The 18,721-nt window shown below is 33.8% G+C and overlaps 2 protein-coding genes and 1 pseudogene across 4 annotated transcripts; 2 read left to right on the plus strand and 1 right to left on the minus strand.

The window, feature by feature from the left end:
* Positions 1 to 504: 504 nt before the first annotated feature.
* Positions 505 to 12,281, plus strand: LOC137828468 (nuclear pore complex protein NUP1). Of its 2 annotated transcripts, XM_068635067.2 has the most exons (9): positions 508 to 847; positions 1,111 to 1,157; positions 6,114 to 6,238; positions 7,321 to 7,516; positions 7,628 to 7,930; positions 8,002 to 8,088; positions 8,179 to 8,925; positions 9,145 to 9,746; positions 10,404 to 12,281. In XM_068635067.2, the coding sequence occupies exons 1-9, from the start codon at positions 583 to 585 to the stop codon at positions 11,881 to 11,883; spliced, it is 3,852 nt and encodes a 1,283-aa protein (XP_068491168.1). In that variant the 5' UTR covers positions 508 to 582; the 3' UTR covers positions 11,884 to 12,281. The 2 variants fall into 2 exon arrangements, with proteins under 2 accessions (XP_068491167.1, XP_068491168.1); XM_068635066.1 differs by lacking the exon at positions 6,114 to 6,238 and having other exon boundaries at positions 505 to 847.
* On the plus strand, positions 2,015 to 4,478 carry LOC150025910 (uncharacterized; annotated as a pseudogene).
* Positions 12,282 to 13,168: 887 nt separating the features above from the next.
* On the minus strand, positions 13,169 to 17,286 carry LOC137828642 (uncharacterized). 2 transcript variants are annotated; one of them, XM_068635297.2, is made up of 4 exons: positions 17,045 to 17,286; positions 16,640 to 16,821; positions 15,158 to 15,405; positions 13,169 to 13,783 (listed from the first exon to the last, which is right to left on the minus strand). In XM_068635297.2, the coding sequence occupies exons 2-4, from the start codon at positions 16,785 to 16,787 to the stop codon at positions 13,430 to 13,432; spliced, it is 750 nt and encodes a 249-aa protein (XP_068491398.1). In that variant the 5' UTR covers positions 16,788 to 16,821; positions 17,045 to 17,286; the 3' UTR covers positions 13,169 to 13,429. The 2 variants fall into 2 exon arrangements, with proteins under 2 accessions (XP_068491398.1, XP_090161000.1); XM_090304874.1 differs by having other exon boundaries at positions 16,640 to 16,781; positions 17,045 to 17,212.
* Between the last annotated feature and the right edge of the window lie 1,435 nt (positions 17,287 to 18,721).

The raw sequence follows: 18,721 nt of genomic DNA on the forward strand, positions 1-18,721 counted from the left end.
ACATTACTCAGTCCCCAATATCCATACAGGTACAATAGCCATTATCAATTTTTCACGAGAATCATAAAATATACATATATTTTTTTAATTTTATTATAAGTAATTTTTTATTATAATTAAAAAACAGTTATAGAATAAAGAAGATAAAATAATAAAATAAAATATATTAATAAAGATAAAATTGGTATATCAATACGATTTATTTTACTATTTTATCCTCTATTATAATTTTTTAAAATTTAATTAACTATTTACAATAAATAATCACATGTAATAAGATTAGAAAAATATTTATTTTATTTTTTACATTATAAAAGTTTTTTACTTAATAAGTCTACTAAGAATGGATTTTTTTATATTAAAATAAGAAAAAAAGTGGACATATAGCCCATGTGTTGTCAGTAGTTATAGACTAAATAATAATAATAACAATAATTTAATTTGTTTTGAGTTTAAGAAGTATTTGTTCTTGCAATATATACCTGTATATACCTTTTTTTTTCTGTTTCTCTCTCTACCCTTAAAACCCTACTTTCCACTCAGCATTTGCTCCTTGGCTCTCTCATTCCCCAATCCCAAGCCATGGCCACCCAAGAGAAAGATAAGGGATACGAAGGGACAGTAGGAGCAGGAGGCAAGTTTCGCAAACGTCCCTTCCGCGGCAGGACCCAAACGACGCCGTATGATCGCCCCCCAACCTCACTCAGAAACCATAATAGGAACACCACAAACAACAATGGTTGGTTCTCCAAGCTTCTGGATCCCGCTCACAGGTTAATTACTTACAGCGCTCACACTCTCTTCTCCTCCCTTTTCCGCAAGCGCCTTCCTCCTCCACCTCCTCCAGGTTTCCACCATTTCTTCCTTTCTCGGTTGTTAGGGCTTATCGGAAGCTTCACTTGTCGGCATTATGTTAATTACTTGTAAATTTTGTCGTTAGTGCTTCATATTTATGGCAGAAGGCTGGAGTTAGATTGTTTAACTAATATTATTGTTATTTAGATGGAATGCTCAGTGAACCAATTGAGAATTTTTTTATACATGCTATCTTTTTTCTTTGCGAACGAATTACCATTGACATGCATGTTGGATTTTTTTATGTGGGTGCAGAGACGGAACATAAAGTGAAGAAAAGTAATCAGCAAGAGGCTGCCTTTGTAAGTGTGCACATTTACTGTCAATTGTTTACTTGTGGGTTTATACCCTTTTGCATTACTTGTGGATTTATATCCTTGTGGGTGTCATTTTTTATATTTTATGTCAACAAATATATTATGGGTTGATTCATAGTTTGATCCAGATATAATTCCTACATTCATTTGCATTAAAGCATTCAAATTGATGCCTACGCCTCTATTTTTTCCCATTCTTATCTTTATATGTGTTCAATTGTAATCCAGAATGTACGTAGTTAGGAGGAGGATTAACAAATTAGGGCCCCGTTAATGTTTGTTGTCTGATGTTCTCCAAATTGTGGTTGGCAACATGGTAATCGTAGAATAGTACGACGATATGATTCCGAGTGTCCACGATACGAATTGCAAGAATAATCGTTTTTGCTCAGTTGTATCGTGATACGAATCGCATGTATCGTGACTTGCTTTTAAAAAAATCCTAATTTTAGTTTGAATTATTTTATAAAAACCCTAATTTTAAATTAAAAGCTTTTATAAATAAAACCCTAATTTTAATTTACCCACGAAGCCGTGCATCATTTCAAATGTTCTTCTCTGTCCTTCTTCCCTACGTTCTTCTTCGACCAACAACAACCAAGTCGCGACGGCGATGACTGCGACGACGACTGCGACAACAACTACGACTACGACTGCGAACGGAAACTACGACGTCCTTCTTCTCTCAAACAACGACTGAGCTTGAAGGTGTGAACGACAACAACGACAGCGGCAAAACTCACGGCGACAACAACGAACAAAACCAGTTGTCGAAGGCAGAAAAAACCTTAGAGGAGGTTTAGGGGAGGTTTTTTTGCTGCTGTCTTCATTTATTAAGATGAGTAAAACAAAAAAGGGAGTCAGACATTTCATGGAAGTATTGTGAAAGTCTTCCAACAAATAAACTACAAGTAAAATGTAAGTTTTGCTCTCATACTTGTTGGGGTGGAATAGCAAGGATGAAACATCATCTTGTTGGAACAAAGAAAGACGTTATCCCCTGTTGCAGTATTCCATATGAGGTGAAGACAATCTTTTTGAAGTTGCTGGAAGATAAAGGAAAAAAGAAAGAGAAGATGAACTTGGATTGTGGAGAAGTTACAAGAGAAGTAAGAAAGAATGATTTGCACCAAATGACAATCAATGCATCTTACAAGAACATAGAAGATGTAATTCAAGAAATTTGCAATTGTATTTATGGTAATGCATTGCCATTTAATCTTGTTAGGAGCCCTCTTTTCATCTAGATGCTAAAGGCGGTTGGAGACTATGGGAAAGGTTTAAAACCTCCTTATCATGAGGTAAGGGTATCCTATCTGAAAAAAAGTAGTGGATAAGGTACAAAAATGTCTAGAAAAATATACAAGTGATTGGGAGAAATGGGGATGCATACTGATGTGTGATGGTTGGACTGATAGAAAAGGAAGATCACTCACTAATTTTCTTGTTAACCGTCCAAGTGGTACTGTTTTTTTTGAAATCCATTGACACTAGTGATGTGATAAAGGATGGGAAAAAAATGTACAAATTATTGGACAACATAGTGGATGAAATTGGAGAAGAGCATGTTGTCCAAGTAGTTACAGATGGTGTTTCTAACCTTGTGACAACTAGAAGAATATTAATGGAAAAAAGAACCAAATTATTTTGGTCCCCGTATGCAGCTCATTGGCTTGATCTAATTCTTGAGGATATTGGAGATCTTTCGGTATTTTACAATACCATTGGCAATGCAAACAAAGTTACCACTTACATATATAGGCACACACGAGTTCTTAATTTGTATAGGAAGCATTCTAATAGAAGGGAATTAGCAAGACCAATTGTCACACGTTTTGCTACTGCTTATCTTACATTAAATTGTATTAAGCAACAAAAAAATGCTCTTAGATCAATGTTTGCTTTAGAGGAATGGGCTACTTGTCCACATGCTACCAAAAATGAGGCCAAACAAGTCATGAATCTAGTGTTAAGTGATGGAAGATTTTGGAGATCTATCACATATTGCCTTAAATGTGTAAATCCACTCGTAAAAGTGTTGAGGCTTGTAGATGGTGATGCAAAACTAGCCATGCGATATATTTATAAAGCAATGGACAGAGCTAAAGAGAAAATTGCTGAAAATTTCCAAAAGCAAGAAACAAGATATAAAAAAGTTTGGAACTAGGTGGAATTTACAACTACATAGGCCTCTCCATGTAGCTGCCTATTACCTCAATCCTAGGTAAGCTAAATTACTTCTAAACTTCTCCTACTAAGTAACAATATATTCTTTGCTCTCATTAACTTATTTTTCATTGTGTTAGATATCACCATGACAAAAATTTCAATCCGGATAGTGAGGTATTGGTTGGTTTATATGAGACATTTCAAATAATGGTTTTAGATGCAAGAATAAGAGTTGCAATAGATCAACAACTTGAGAAGTCTAAGGGAGCTAAAAGGCTTTTTGGAATGGACATGGCAATAGATTCTAGAAATATGAAACAACCCAGTAATTAAATTACTCATTACAATTCTTATATGATTTATAAACCTTTAATTATATTATAGTTAAATACATGTTTGTTTTGACATCTCTTTGGTGGGAGAGTTATGGGGGAGAAGGTAAAGAGTTACAAAAGGTAGCCATGAAAATTTTGAGCCTCACATGTAGTGCAACATGATGTGAAAGGAATTGGAGCACATTTGACCAAGGGCATACTAAGAGAAGAAATAGATTGGAACAACAAAAATTAAATGCTCTTGTGTATGTGAAGTACAATCCTCAACTTGAGATGAGACAAAAGAGTAGAGAAAGAGAAGGGGGAAACTTATGATCCCATATGCTTGTCAGATATTGAATCAGATGATGAATGAATCACTGAAAAAGAAAATCCTTGTTTGTCTATTGATTCCTCTTGGATGGATATACATGAGTGTTTTGATGTTAAGGAGGGAGCTCCAAGCAAGAAAAGGAAGAGAGGTAATTATATTTTTTAGAACTATAACTTGAAATGAAAGTTCAACTAACTATAACTAATTCAAATTTATTTGTTTTTCTTTTGCTAATATAGGTCCTAGAAATTTAAATACCAAGATCAATAAAAATGGAAAATCCATAGTAGAAGATGAGGAAGAAATTGAAGACTTTCAAGAAGTTTTAATGGAAGATGAAGATGACTTGAGTGATGTACATGTTGATTAAGAGTTCAAAACCTACTTAAAATTAGGTTTTTTTGCCCTATTTTTTGCCCATTTAAAACATTATACTTATTGCAATCCATAATACATATTTTTTTTTATCTCTAGCACATCACCTTTCGCCATAACCCGTTATGGTTTCCGTTATAACTTTATAAAGGATTTATGGGGTCTCCGATATGATCCGTTATCCGATATTGATAACACTGATATATGTAGATACAACACTCAAAATGAAATGAGGTTGTTTTGTTATTAATTGCATCTTTGCATTTCTACATATCTTATATATTTAATTATATCACATTTTTTAATGTTTATGAATCTTACGATTCACGATACGAAACGATACACGATTCAGAAAATCAGCTCTCCAATATACTACTTGTATCTCGATTCAACTAGCATGGTTGGCAATGACATTAGTTATATACCTTGGACATATAAGGACATGTGATTGGTGGCATCACTTGTAGGCTAGAACTAGCAAACCTTTTTCCTGAAAAATAATTTGTCCCTCTTTGACCAAGGTGATGTAGGGAAATGCTTGTTGACATCAATCATTATGCACCTTGCTTCTTAAGGAGTCCATTTCTCGATTGTTTAAACTTAAAAAATGTAATTTTGCAATCCAGGGTGTTTAGAGGTTTTGCCAGAGGCTATTATTTTTAGTTTGTGTGAAAGCAAAAATAAAACAACTATTTTTATTTTTTTCTTTCAGGAACACATAATACAATTACCTTCTAATTGTTAAACACTTTTCCTTTAGAAAAAGCTAAAACAAATGAACACTAAGGTTTTCAGTTGTGCTACTCATGTATTATTCCAGTATGTTGAATGATTTTGTAGTATATCTGATTTTTTATTCCTGTAATGCTTTGTCCGAGAGATTAAGGGAATTTGACTTGTATTTATTTGGAATGATAGAGGTAAAAATCTGATGATGACATGCTTTAAACTTGTTTTATCATGACAACTGTCATTGATATTCGATTATGAATTTAACTAGTTTTATATACTATAGAGTCTATAGAATATTTAAAAAGTTTTAATTATTGGTAGATTTGTGCTCTAGAGAAAATGCTGCATGCTATTTTTTTAACTAACCTGCATGAAAATATATTTGTCCTTTTTGTAAATTTATGCAATTCTGTATTTTGCATAGCTTAGGCAAGTCACACTGGGAAGTTATTTTGAATTTGAAATTTTAAAACTTCTCTTTACTCTGCCAATTTTCTAAATAATTATTAAGATTATCATTAATGAATAGTTATTAAAAGCTTCAAAGAATTCTTTTGATTGCTAAAAATAACAGTGCATGCTGTGATATGATTACTAGTAATCATACATTTTTACCTGATGGGTGATTTATATTATTCACTGCTAGTTCCTGTACTGTTTATTTTATTTGGGGGTAGCACCTTTCTTCTGTGATTGACTGAATCTGTTACTGGTATTTTTATGCTTGATACTCCCCTACTATTACATTTTCCTCGTGTATCGGGGGTGGTTAATTTATTTCATGAAATGATCTACTTTGAGTATGTAGCGGTATGCTTGAAGTGTTTTGTAGAGAATCATTAAAGTAATATTGGTAAAAATTGCCTATTTCATCGAGTTGCTTCCAGTGCCTGATAATCAATTTTCATTTCTATTGACTATAGAGCATTCCAGATGCAATGCTCTGATTTGGTTGGTGAAATAGTTTTCTTATTGTTGTCTCCATTTTGCTTTGTCATCATGTTACTTGACAAACAGGTTGCAAACAATTCCTCTGGCATGCAACAAGTACCTGTTGGTGAAAGTGATACTCAAATTAATTGTTCTGATGAGGATGGATTAACTGAACTTGAGAAACTATTAAAACAGAAGACTTTCAGCAGGTTTGAGTTTGTCATGTGTGTTAGCATAAATAGAAATAAGATATGTAACACTATTAATATCTGTAGGATTTGATTGTGATTGGACTTCGTTTGTATACACTATCATATATTATATAGTTATTAATGCATGTGTTTGTTGTATCAAGACACAATTGTCTTAAGGTTTTGGGTTGTAGATGGTGTCAGGTCTTTTATATGGGTGAACTCATGACTCATTAAATCCAAATCTCCGTAATATTTCTACTTAAAGAACCCAACTCCGGTCTTTTAGGTTAAAATTGGTACTTTTATTGAGTGTTGAGGTACAAAATTGTCTGCTTAATGCTTATAGGTTAGATTATGGTGCAATACAAAATACAGTTGAAGTTGTCAAAGAGAGAAGGACTACTATCAGGTCAATGTTGATATTTTGGATTCTGCTCTTGTAATTACTCCTGATATAATACTTTTTTGCTCAAAGGCAACATTGCAGAGTCCTGTGACAAAAGCAGGAGACTATTAAAACAGAACTGAACTTGAGAAACTATTAAAACACTATTAAAACAGAAGACTTTCAGCAGGTTTGAGTTCGTCATGTGTTTTAGTATGTAGCACTAAATAGAAATAAGACACAATTACCCAAATCATAACATGTTGTGCTACCATTGTCTGATAGATGTTCCACTTCAAGGTATTCTGTGCAGAAGTAAGAAGCATAATATATTTGCTAGATGCAGTGCAGAAGTTGAATGATGAGCAATGGAAGCTGCAATATGTGAAATGAAATGGCTTAAGCAATTACTTAAAATATTTAAAACTAGGAGTTGTTTGGGATGATAAAATTTATTTGTGGCAACCAAGCTGCTCTTCACATTACCTGTAATCCACTTTCTCGTATATTTATTGTTGCTTTGTGATATTTTTCTTAATATGTTAACTTTTATGTTTTGTGAAGTTCATGTTGCTATCAATTTTTATTTTAGTTCTTCCTGTTGTCTGTAACCAGTTCATGTCATTCTGAGTTACTTTGATAATAGTATACCTCCTGTGATATTTTTTTTTTTATCTTTGACTATGTACTGATATTGGCTGTTATTCCACAGATCTGAGATTGATCATTTGACGGCACTTATGCGTTCAAGAACTGTGGATGCACCTGTTAGGGAAGAAGAGAAGGGGACAGACGTGGTTCCCTCAGAATCAATGCTGCTGAGTGGGCAAAAGGAATATCCTAAAACTCCTGCACTAGAAAATGGGATTGAAAATACTGTTATTGTAACCCCACATGATATTTCAAGTGTATGAGAACATGCCTTCATAGTCTTTACATCTATGTTTGGTTGTATTCGTGGATTGGAAATTACTGTTCTCTTTGTGCTCTATCTCACAGATTGTTTTGTATGTCCCTAGTTTCCTATCGAAGATGTTGCTTCACCTGCGGAGCTTGCAAAGTCTTACATGGGTAGCAGGCATTACAAGGTATCCTCTTCAGTTTTAGGTGTGCAAACATCTGCACTTTGGGAGGATCCAACTCTTGTAAACAGGGAAAATTTTCCTCTTAACACCCCTATTATGACCATTGTACCAAGGACAACTAAATATGCTGCAGTTCATGAAAATGGTTTTATTACCTCAAGATCTCGTGGAAGATCTGCAATATATAATATGGCTCGAACACCATATGCCAGAATTTATCCAGCATCCACACTCAAGGTTTGTTCTGAATAACATTTTGGATAATAAGTTTTTGGGATCCATTTTATGACATGGTTTCTGCTTGACAGGGTGGTGAGCATGCTGTTGAAGGTGAGCCATCTTCTTCAAGTCAGTCTGCATTGAATCACGATGTGCTTTCTGGGTCTAATCCTGGGGTATGAGTACTTGTGGATTATATGTCTTGTCTTTCAGTGTTTTTTTAGATATTAATAGATTTTTGTGTTGTGTTTTTCTTATTTTTGCAGGCAGTAAAACGCAGAAGTTCAGTTTTGGATAATGATATAGGATCTGTTGGTCCTGTTCGTCGTATTCGTCAGAAGTCTAATCTTTTATATTCTAAAGGCCCAAGCTCACTTATTTCTGGTAGCTCTTTGTACGCAGATAGGAATCAAATGGTTGTGGATACTTCAAAGCAAGGGTCTTCCATGCAGAAGCCGATTCTACTGAATGAAGTTAAGCATAGCCATGTGAAATTATCCAAAGAAAATGTGGACGACACTATACCTAGTTTGAGCTCCCCCCCTTTGCCCTCAAAATCCAGTGAAATGGCTTCAAAAATACTGCAGCAACTGGATAAGTTGGTTTATCCAAAAGAAAAATCATCTGAATCAAGGGTAACAATTGTGAATGATAATTCACCAACAAAGTTGTCGCCTTCCATGCTACGTGGGCAGGCTCTTCGAAGCATGGAAATTGTAGATTCATCAAAATTGCTGGACAATATGCATGGTAATAACTTAGATGGCCCATTTGGAAATTTGTCAGGTAGTGCCCAGAATCAGAAGTTAAATTCTCAGAGAGACAAGGTAGAAAATGGTCCATTGAAGCTTGTTGCTCCTACTGATGGATTACTTCCACTCGTAACAACTGCAGATGCTACAAACCCACGTAATCAAGCCCTGTGTAGTGCAAAATCTGGGGATTCTTTTATGATAAAATCTGTTTCTGATCTGCCACGAAAGAAGAGGGCATTCCATATGAGTGCCCATGAGGTATGAGACTTTTTTTTAGTTATCCGTTTGACTGGTGTCTGTAGTTATGGTTTACAACGTTATTTTTTGTGTAGTTTTTACATTAGCTAAGCAGGAATAGCCCATGACTAACCTCTTTGCAGGCATGTTGCCTATAGCAATCTGCTGCTTCCATTTACAGCAATTTGTATCCTAGATAATATTTAATTTGTTTCTTTTCTTTTTCTCTTATTATAAAAGGATTTTCTGGATCTGGACGATGATGCTTATCCAAATGGATCTGTCTCTTCTTTTTCTCCTCTTGAGAAAGAAATGATAAGCTCCACTGCTGTGATGGGGGAAACTAATTCTGGTACTGAAGCAAATGTACAGGAGAATCCATCAGCAATATCTCTAATAATGCCACCTAAAACTTCTATAATAGATGGTAAGGCTCACATTGGAACTGCCTATAAATCTAAGGTTGGTGAGAAAGTTGATGCATCTATCTTTACGACATCATCTATCCTTGATCCAACCTACAAGCCAGTTACAGCTACACCAAATGGATCAATTGCTAAACCTCCTTTGTTTATTTCCGGGAATAAAGTGGTTTCATCAAGAGAGTTCACAGCTCCTATTGCTCCACCAAAGGAGATAACCAAATCAGGTCCTACATTTGGGTTGGCAAAGGTTGTTTCATCAAAGGATCTTGTTGCTGATGCTCCATTGGTGGAATTTGGCTCCAATAAAAATGTCAAAAAGGTTTCACCAATTCCCTTCACGGCTTCATCATCAGTTGGTGCTGAACCCTCTTTTCTGAAATTTGGTGCTTCTGACTCAAACCTGGGAAGTTCAATCAGGTTAGTATATAATTTAATGTGCTTTTGAACAAATCTCAACATAATTCTTTACACATCTAGGCTGTTTTTTGGGGTTTGTTTGTTCTTCCTTTACTTTTCTCTCATGGTTTTTTCGGCAAGGGTATCAACAGCTATAGATACTATTACCTTTCGAGTTATAGATATTATTTAAATGGGTTTTTTCCTCAACTTTTTTTCTGCCTTTTGACTTTAGTATAATTTGTATCATATGACTTTTGAATATTGTCAACTCCTTTTGTTTTGACTATGGGGATGACATTTCTATTTTATGATTTTATTCTCGCCAAAATTCTGGATTTCTTTGGTTTCCTTTGAAATAGTAGTCAGGTCAATATACAGAAAAACAGAAAGGGAAAAACTTAGCTTTAGTTCCCAGCCATGTAGAAACTTGTGCGTGTTCCCCTTAGTTGAACCATCCCCCTTTACATTTGAATCATTATATTCTTATTCCTCTCCTTAACTCACTTGCATCACCTCATAAGCCATTCCCCCTTTACAGCCTTTAACCAGTGAGAATGTTCTTGTTTGATTTCTGGGATGTACCATAATTGTTGTTATTGCTCTTTTTTTTGCATTGGACAATTGAAACTGGAGAAATATTTGGTATCATACAGTATTACGGTGGTTAATGTGCAGGACAACTACCGTTGATGGAGCAACTGATTCTATACCAAAAGCTCGTCAATCTGATAATGGTAATGCTGAGACTACTAACGCTACTAGAACTTCTGTTGGGGCATCAGAACTTGCTAATTTATCTCCAGCATCAACATCATTTTTGACATCATCCAAGAGTATATTCAATTTTGGCAACAATTCAAATCAAAATAATGGGTCTCTTGCAAGCCCTTCACTTTCTTCTTTTCCACCCCCTGTAGCTGGTACTTTTACCAGTCAGAATATATTATCCGCTGCCAAAATCAGTGGCATTAGTGCCATCGCAGATTCTAATGGCAGTAGCATGGCAACTATGACGCCTGCCACAATTGCATCAAGTAATAGCAGTTTTTCTTCTACCCCAGTGGTGGCATCTTCATATCCAACAACTTCCATTTTCAAATTTGGATCCTCTCCTGTTCCACCAGCAGGTTTACCTGTATCATCTTCTGGTTTAGAACCGCTGGAAACTAAAAGCAGTCAGGATGCAGGAGTTGGTAGTCTTAGCAGCCCTGCCTTTGGTAATACATCTGCAGGGTATGGTATTTTTGGCTTCAGCTCTTCGGCAACCAAAACTGTAAATAGCCAGTCGAGTTCTGTTGGTGCTTGCAGTGGTTCTGTGCTTGGTGCCCAGGCTTCTACCCCCAGTGGGTTAGAAGCATGTAATCAGACTCAGTCAGTTCCATTTGGTTCATCTGCATCTTCCCTGTCATATGGGTTAACTGGGAACACAACTTTTTCTTTGAGCAGTTTTTCATCTCCTTCATCCAGCCCTGCTTTTTCTTCTGGGAGTTCATTGTTTCCTTCCAGTCCTGCCACTGATGTTTTCAATTCTGGCACAACTTTTGGACTTATCAACTCGGCTTCCTGTTCAGCAGTAAACTCCTTTAGCTCCAATACTAGTACAAGTTCTCCAATTTTTGGGTCTAGTTGGCAGCCCAGCAAGTCTCCATTTGGTTCCATATTTAGTTCGTCGTCTTTATCTTCTTCTGGATCTTCCCTTGGAACATCCACTGCATGTGCCAGTTCACCAGCAATGTTTTTATCTACCTCCAGTGCATCAACTCCTCAATTTTCATTCACTTCAGCTGCAGGATCTACCTCTACGCAGCATGCTTTTGGAAGTCCTACTCCCACCTTTGCATTTGGCTCAGCTCCTGTTAATAATCAGATGAGCATGGAAGTTGGTATGACTGAGGATACAGTTAAAGGAACTCCACCAGCCACTTCTGTATTTGCTCAGCAACCTGCCCCACTTCAATCAAATTTTGTATTTGGAGCATCAACTCCCCCAGGAGCCAGTCCTTTCCAGTTTGGTAGTCAACAGAATATTGCTCCACAGAACCCTTCGTTTCAGACTTCTGCCAGTCTAGGAGGGAGTTTCTCATTGGGCACAGGTGGTGGTGACAAATCTGGTAGAAAAATTGTGAAAGTTAAAAGCAAACAACGAAAGAAGTAGGAACATTGTTTATGAAAATGGTTGCCTTCTATCAGTGCTCGGGGCTACGCATGTTGTGCAAGAAGTAAATTCTGAAAGAGTGATTGCTGGTTATTGCTGCTCAGTTGGCAGTCTGGACAATATTTGCTATTGCTAATCAGCAAATACAAGCTTGTCAGTCTTCTTTGTCCTTCCATACTCAATTTTGTAATACTATATGATATGAAGAAACGTGCTGTACTAGTTATGGCTTTAGATCAGAGTCCATAATTTGGCCAGTTGTGATGATATTCACAGAGATCGCTGTATCCTTGCTACTTGTAATATATAGCCAGAATTAGTCAATGTATAGCTTAGATGGTTGTACATTCACAATTCCAGTGAGCAATCTGTGAAATGATTATTACCGATATTCTGTTTCCTGTTTGCCATATATTTTAATAAAATGTTTTTTTTTTGTTTAGAAACCCATAAAATTCAAGACAGTGAGTGTACTGCTTGTGGCACAAGTAAACAAGATAAAAATCCGTGCTAATGAGAAACATTCAGAAATGCAAGCCGTCTTGTTGCAGAGTTACAGGTGTTTGTGACCAGTGCGACCTTGTGTCGAATCCTGAATGACAGTTTGCAAGCCGTCTTTTTTTTACATATTTTATTTTCATTCTAAAATTTTGCATAAATTGTGAAAAATATGTTTTACTATTTTGTATTTAAAAAAGGTAAATGTAAATATATAATAAAAATAATTTAATCAAACAAACCTTTTATATTTGTTAACAACAATAATAGATGTAGTATAATTTTATTATTTAAGCAGTTTATAAAGTGACACGATGCTTTGCGACTTTTCTTCAGGCCCTCCAAACAATTTATTTTCCTCTTCAATAAAATGTGAATCCTCTGTTATCGTTTGCAGCAACGTTCAGACTTCAAGCTAAAATAAAAGAAAACGGTAATGAAAAAATGCAATGATCTTGTCCAATTGCACATTAAACATTTTCTGAATAATACGAAATCATCTAGTGATGTATAAGTTTACCAATACCAAAACATGTTTTTTGTATGTTAATCTCTAGTTTTTTCGATTTAATCCCTAAATAAAAGAATTTCCAATTTAATCAAATAATTGCTTTCAATTAGGTCCCCATTATCTGTTATTAATTCTGTTGAAATTGAGTCATACAACAGATTATGAATGCTATATTCTTAGTCTCCATACATGGCAGCTACTTGCATGCAATTAGGTCCTCCTCATGTCATTTGTTTTTGTTCTAAGAATTTATTAGTCCCTATACACCATAATAAGTTGCATCCAATCCTCAAGATCTTAAAACAACAATCCCCAGCGGGATAATGTTAAAATCAATTGCATGTACATGGACTAGTTTAAAAGCCTTTTTCATATAGGAATCAAATGAAAATGAATGTTATAATGAATAAGCATGAATTTTAACCTTTTTGCACAATTAGCTACCACAGCAAGGATATTTGATCCTCACTCAAGTGAATGAGGATGGAGTAGGATTAGGAAGTTAGCAGCAGTCTCCAATCCATTAATTAGGTTTAGTTAGTGATACACAGCACTGTTATTGTAAACACGACCAGGGGGCAGAGGAACCTTTGCCTCACCTCCTCGACTTCTCCCTCTTGAAGAACGCAGGGTTCGTTCCCCATCATGCTTATACTCAATAGCACCATGGAACCTACTATCAATTGCTTCTCCATCACACAGTATTGGAGGACATACGTAGCCATAGGCATCTGCCACATTCATGTTGGGGCAGTGGTTTCTTCTACCTTCATGATGTTGATTAACTCTTGCATGTAATTCTTTCCGGAGAAACTCTTCTCGCTGAGTTGCTTGTAGAGCTCCGAGTGAGGATAGCTTTTCCTGGTACTCGGTGTTTATCTCAAGGATTCTCTGCCACAACAATATGCATTAAGTTTGAAATAGTCAGATAATATGCCACCAAGAATTTTCAAACAAGCAAAACAGCAAAGCTTGAGTTGGTTTAATAAAAAAATGGTTTACCTAACTCGATCTATGTTCACTTCATCAACTGATGATATAAACATGACAATCTTTTCATTTCATAGTGTCAAGTGGGATATGTAATAATGTATATAAACAGAATGGCCCTACGAGAAGATTCACAAGTAGTGGTGACATCACCGACAAGATCAGGGAAAAGCCAAAAACTGAAAGCTGACTCATTCAAAATAACACCATAAAAAATGTGAATGACTTTGTTCTTCACCCAATTGTATATCTTTTCTAGCTTACTTGGATTGGATAAAAAATCCATTCTATCCAATTGCTTTTTATGCCTGTTTCTCATTTATAAAATCATCATTCCTTACTAGTTTGTTGATGGTCCTCAATTATACAAATTATAAAAGTATTTTGTTTAATTTTGAATCTTCTTACCCTCCATGGAGATTCACTATGCAAAACTGTTATTCCTAAATCCTACACACAATTCAGTTAAACAAATGTTATAAAGGCAGAAAAACTTTTTAGCTTTTCTGCTCCCTGAAGAATACACATAGGCTCTGTTGCTCCACGCTAAAACGTCTCTAATAAAACTTTGGTCCCAAATTTGTCTATATTGAAATGCAAGGAAATGCTAATTATTTACGCACAAAAGAATGAAACTACTACCTGAATGAAGAAAACTGAACATGGCCTTCTGTATATGATATAATTTTCTAATTTCTAAGTCTGCTTTCTTAAAAGAACAATTTGCCTCCCCCAGAATTATTTTCTATGTTATTTTAAATCATGTGACTTCAAAGTACTGATTACGCCATCATAGTTATGAATCAGACGTTAAAATTAAAAAAAAAAAAAACACACACACACACACACAACATGAAAAATTTAAAATTACCTCCAATGTTTTAAAACTAAACAGGTCATTAAACTGTTAGAAATGACAAGTTCAGTTTAGCCCACCATAGTTGAATTGTACTCGAACTGATAACAATCAAAAATATATTTTTTAACACTATATTAAATAGGAAATTAGCATGAAATTACAATAAATTATGAAAAGCTGTAATATAATAAAATAGAAGCATAATTTGTCACAAAATGAAAAATAGCAAGTTAAATTGATAAATAAATAAATTGACATAATTCTAATATTATTTTAACATAATAAAATCTAAATTTTACAAAGAAAGCATAATGTTTAGTGAAGGCACACAAATAAATTTTATATCTAAACCATAAATTTAATACAAATTATTCCACCCGTAGTGCACACAAATACTAATTCAACTACATTCTGACCTCCTTGTGCCGAGCAAATTCTGCATCCTCAGCGTCACTTCTATCCCTAGTTAATTTCATGATTTCATCAATAAATTTATGTTCAAGACCCTCATAGGTTGCTGGTGATGTGCTTTCTTCATATCCAATTTCCTTGTCTTGCTCATGAGGCTGGTCCATTACTTCATTGGCTTGGTTCATCTGACTGTATTTCCAGTCCCAAATCATTTCATCCGGGATGTAGGATTTTATCCCATTATTCCCTTCATCTGTATCATAGAATTTGAATTGTAAACTTGTAAGACATCTATTTTGCAATCGTTTGTAAGAAATTGCTATAACCATACCACATTGAAACCTAATATAAATAATGAAAATGAATCAGAGACACAGACCCATCAATGAAACCAAGAAATTAAAGCGTCGCAAGATACAAAATATTAAAGAGGACTAGATGATTACAACTATCAAGCCGTAGTTCAAAGCAATTTATTTCTAACAATGTAAGGTAGTACAAAGTCAAGATACAAAGTTAAATTCTATAACCTTGTAATACATTTTTTAACAATGGCTACTAGTAATACTATCCGTAGTGCAAGCTATGCTTTTTGTCACAGGACTTTGCAATGTATTATATTAGGAGTAATTACAAGAGCAGAATCCAAAATATCAACATTGACCCGATAGTAGTACTTCTCTCTTTGATGACTTCAGTTATATATTGCACCTTAATCCAACCTATAAGCAATTACCTCAACTCAATGAAAGTACCAATTTTAAGGACATCTCCACTCAATGCGGACTCTCAGCTCTAAACTTGAATTCGTTACAACTAATCTATTATGTGAGAGAATCTCAGGACTCAAATACCACAAGGAGCTTCTTATTTTACCCAATGTGAAACTCCTAACATGTAACTATTCAAGGAATCTTCCAGTGTTTGTACATAATGCATTAAAAAAATCTTCTGCAAAACACACACTGCACAGTCCATTCATTCATCATAAAATATCTGGTTAGTGCATCATTACACTTCAGAAAATAAAGAAAAAGAGTGTATATTTTGAGAGCTTGAAAAGGTCTCCCTTAAGTAGTCATATTTATATGCAGATTTGTGATACAATGATGAGAAAAGAAAAAGTAAAAGACAAGTAATCTTAGGTACAGGAACAGATAGTTACTACCCAAAACAACTTTTAAATAAATCTTATTTAGCATATTCTAAACCAATTCTAACAATTACAAAACAAGCCGATAACCCTCATTAATTATTCCAGCACTACCAAATGTTTCCTAGCATTAGGTGGCATTGGCACTTACAGTCCATTCTTAAAAAGTCTATTACATCCAAAATCTATTAAACATAGCTACACATCAACAGATATTTCAAGAATCAATGAGAGAAGTTAAACACCCAGTCATAAACTATCATTATACAGAATAAAACTTCATGATCGCAAGGACGTATGGAGTAAATAAGCTGCACCAGTTAGTACTACTTGCCTTCATTATTTGCAAGGATAGGCAAACCATTCACATTTAATCCATATCCATCCCTTGGCAAATGCACCTCGGCCCTTGAAGTCTCATTCTCCGCAGAAAAGAAGTATGGCTGGATTTGGAGATAATTTCTTACAGAAGTATTCTGCATTTTTGGTGAAAATGTCCCGTACTTGAGTGGTATTCTGTATTGGTGAAGATATATTTTTTTTTTAAGTTAAGAAAAAATTGTAAAATTACATAAACAGAGATGCTAATAGCTATATGCATTATTATACTCTATTTTTTCAATTATGAAACAGAGGTTTAATGAGCATGGATCATTGAAAAGTAACAGAAACCAAAAATGGGCATGTGAGATTTGAATAATTGAAGTGGAGAATTAAAAATAGAAAATAGTAGAAGAACCTTAAAATGTTACTAAAATGAAATTGAAGTTCGTCTGGGTCGTAGCTTTTCTCGAATATTCGAATTCCGCAGTGGAATTACAGAGAAATGCGCAACAAAATGTAGAAGCCACACAGAGACAGCCTTCTAGGTTTCTATTCATCTAAGCTTATCAAGAATGGAAAGGAAAGGAAAGGAAACAGAAGAAAAACTCGATAAAATAGAAATAAAATAAAAAAAACTACACTACTGAGTGATGAAACAATTAAAAATTAAGAGCAAAGAATTTTTTATATTAAAATAAATAAACAGATTATAAAAGTATAATAATAAAAAATAATTTCACAGAAATGTTTTGTTTTTTGTATCTTTCTATCAACCTGAAATTAATTATTTATTTAATTTTTTATTATAAAAAATATTTAAAATTAATAAATAAAAATTCCCTTCCATTTCTATTAACTAAGGAGAAAATGTTTGGGTCTTCTAAAAGGAGTACTTTTATCATTACTATACTTTTTTTCTTAAGTAAATAATAAATTGGAGAAATTAAAGATATAACTTTGAAACAAAATATTTTTAGTTTAATCATAAGATTTAATCATTACTATTTATTTTTAAATATTGCATAAAAAGTTATTGTGAAATTAATTATATCTCATAAACACATAAGAGATGTAACTTTTTAAAAGACTAGATTATTTGTATATTTTAATCTTAATTATTTATCATAACAATTAACAGATTTAATTCTAATACTAGGAAAAACAAGTTTGTTACTACATATGCATCTCATATACATTCATACTTGTGTTCTAAAATTTGGACTAAAATATTCTAATCAAAATTTTGGTGAAACGATTAAGTATTTTGATCAATACTTCACCAATTAATCTAAAGAAAAAAAATGATAAAAAAATAACAAATAGTTAAAATCAGCAAAATATTTAATTGCTAATCAATATGTTTGATATCACATCCTTTTTTTAGATGAAAAAATAACTAACAAGATTATCCATTTACCTTTTTATTGTAGAAATAATTTGCAATTGTTAACCAATATCATTGTATTTTTTTTTCTAAATTTTACATCTAAAGTATTATGGTATATAATTGAATTATATTAGTTTCTGTATTATAATATTTTTCACTAAATAAAGTGATCAAACTTTTAATATGTTTTTTTTTTATCTCTATTTCATTGTATAGGAAGATTCTATAAGTATTAACTTCAGTTATATATTTCTTTAAACTAATGAGACAAAAACTATGACAGGTACTTAATCATTCATCATAATTTTAAATAGTTCCATGATTTTATTAATTGTTTATGGTTATATTGAGATTTCTCTTTTATTTTTTACTTTTTTGCAATAATGCACTTAACATGTTGTGGAAATTGAGATGTGTTGACATTAAATACAATATTGATCAACACCCATATTATAGCACCTAAAGAAAAGTTGTTATGTAGTCCATTTTGTATTTTCTTTAGTATGTTCTATTCTTTTCCTGAGTATTTCTTTTGCTATCAAACTTTAAATTTAACAATACATCTCACTTCTTTTGTTTTTGGAAATTATTTTACATTTTCCATGAAATTGATGTATGGATTGAGTGTTAAATAGAGTTGGTCAAAAGTAGTGAACTTGTTGCATTATTCTCTAATAATATTTCCTATAATTCAAGACATGATGG

The sequence above is a fragment of the Phaseolus vulgaris genome, chromosome 7 (assembly GCF_051622355.1).
Source record: "Phaseolus vulgaris cultivar YP4 chromosome 7, ASM5162235v1, whole genome shotgun sequence".
In the NCBI taxonomy this organism is placed as follows: Eukaryota; Viridiplantae; Streptophyta; class Magnoliopsida; order Fabales; family Fabaceae; genus Phaseolus; species Phaseolus vulgaris.

Bases quoted from the DNA above. Each gene is read 5' to 3' on its own strand.
- LOC137828468 (XM_068635067.2), top strand. From the start codon at position 583: ATGGCCACCCAAGAGAAAGATAAGGGATACGAAGGGACAGTAGGAGCA. The intron at 848-1,110 runs GTTTCCACCATT...ATGTGGGTGCAG, and splicing joins TCCTCCTCCACCTCCTCCAG to AGACGGAACATAAAGTGAAG. The intron at 8,926-9,144 runs GTATGAGACTTT...TTATTATAAAAG, and splicing joins TCCATATGAGTGCCCATGAG to GATTTTCTGGATCTGGACGA.
- LOC137828642 (XM_068635297.2), bottom strand. From the start codon at position 16,787: ATGCAGAATACTTCTGTAAGAAATTATCTCCAAATCCAGCCATACTTC. The intron at 15,406-16,639 runs GCAAGTAGTACT...TCTATGATACAG, and splicing joins TATCCTTGCAAATAATGAAG to ATGAAGGGAATAATGGGATA. The intron at 13,784-15,157 runs GTCAGAATGTAG...TTGTTGTGGCAG, and splicing joins AATTTGCTCGGCACAAGGAG to AGAATCCTTGAGATAAACAC.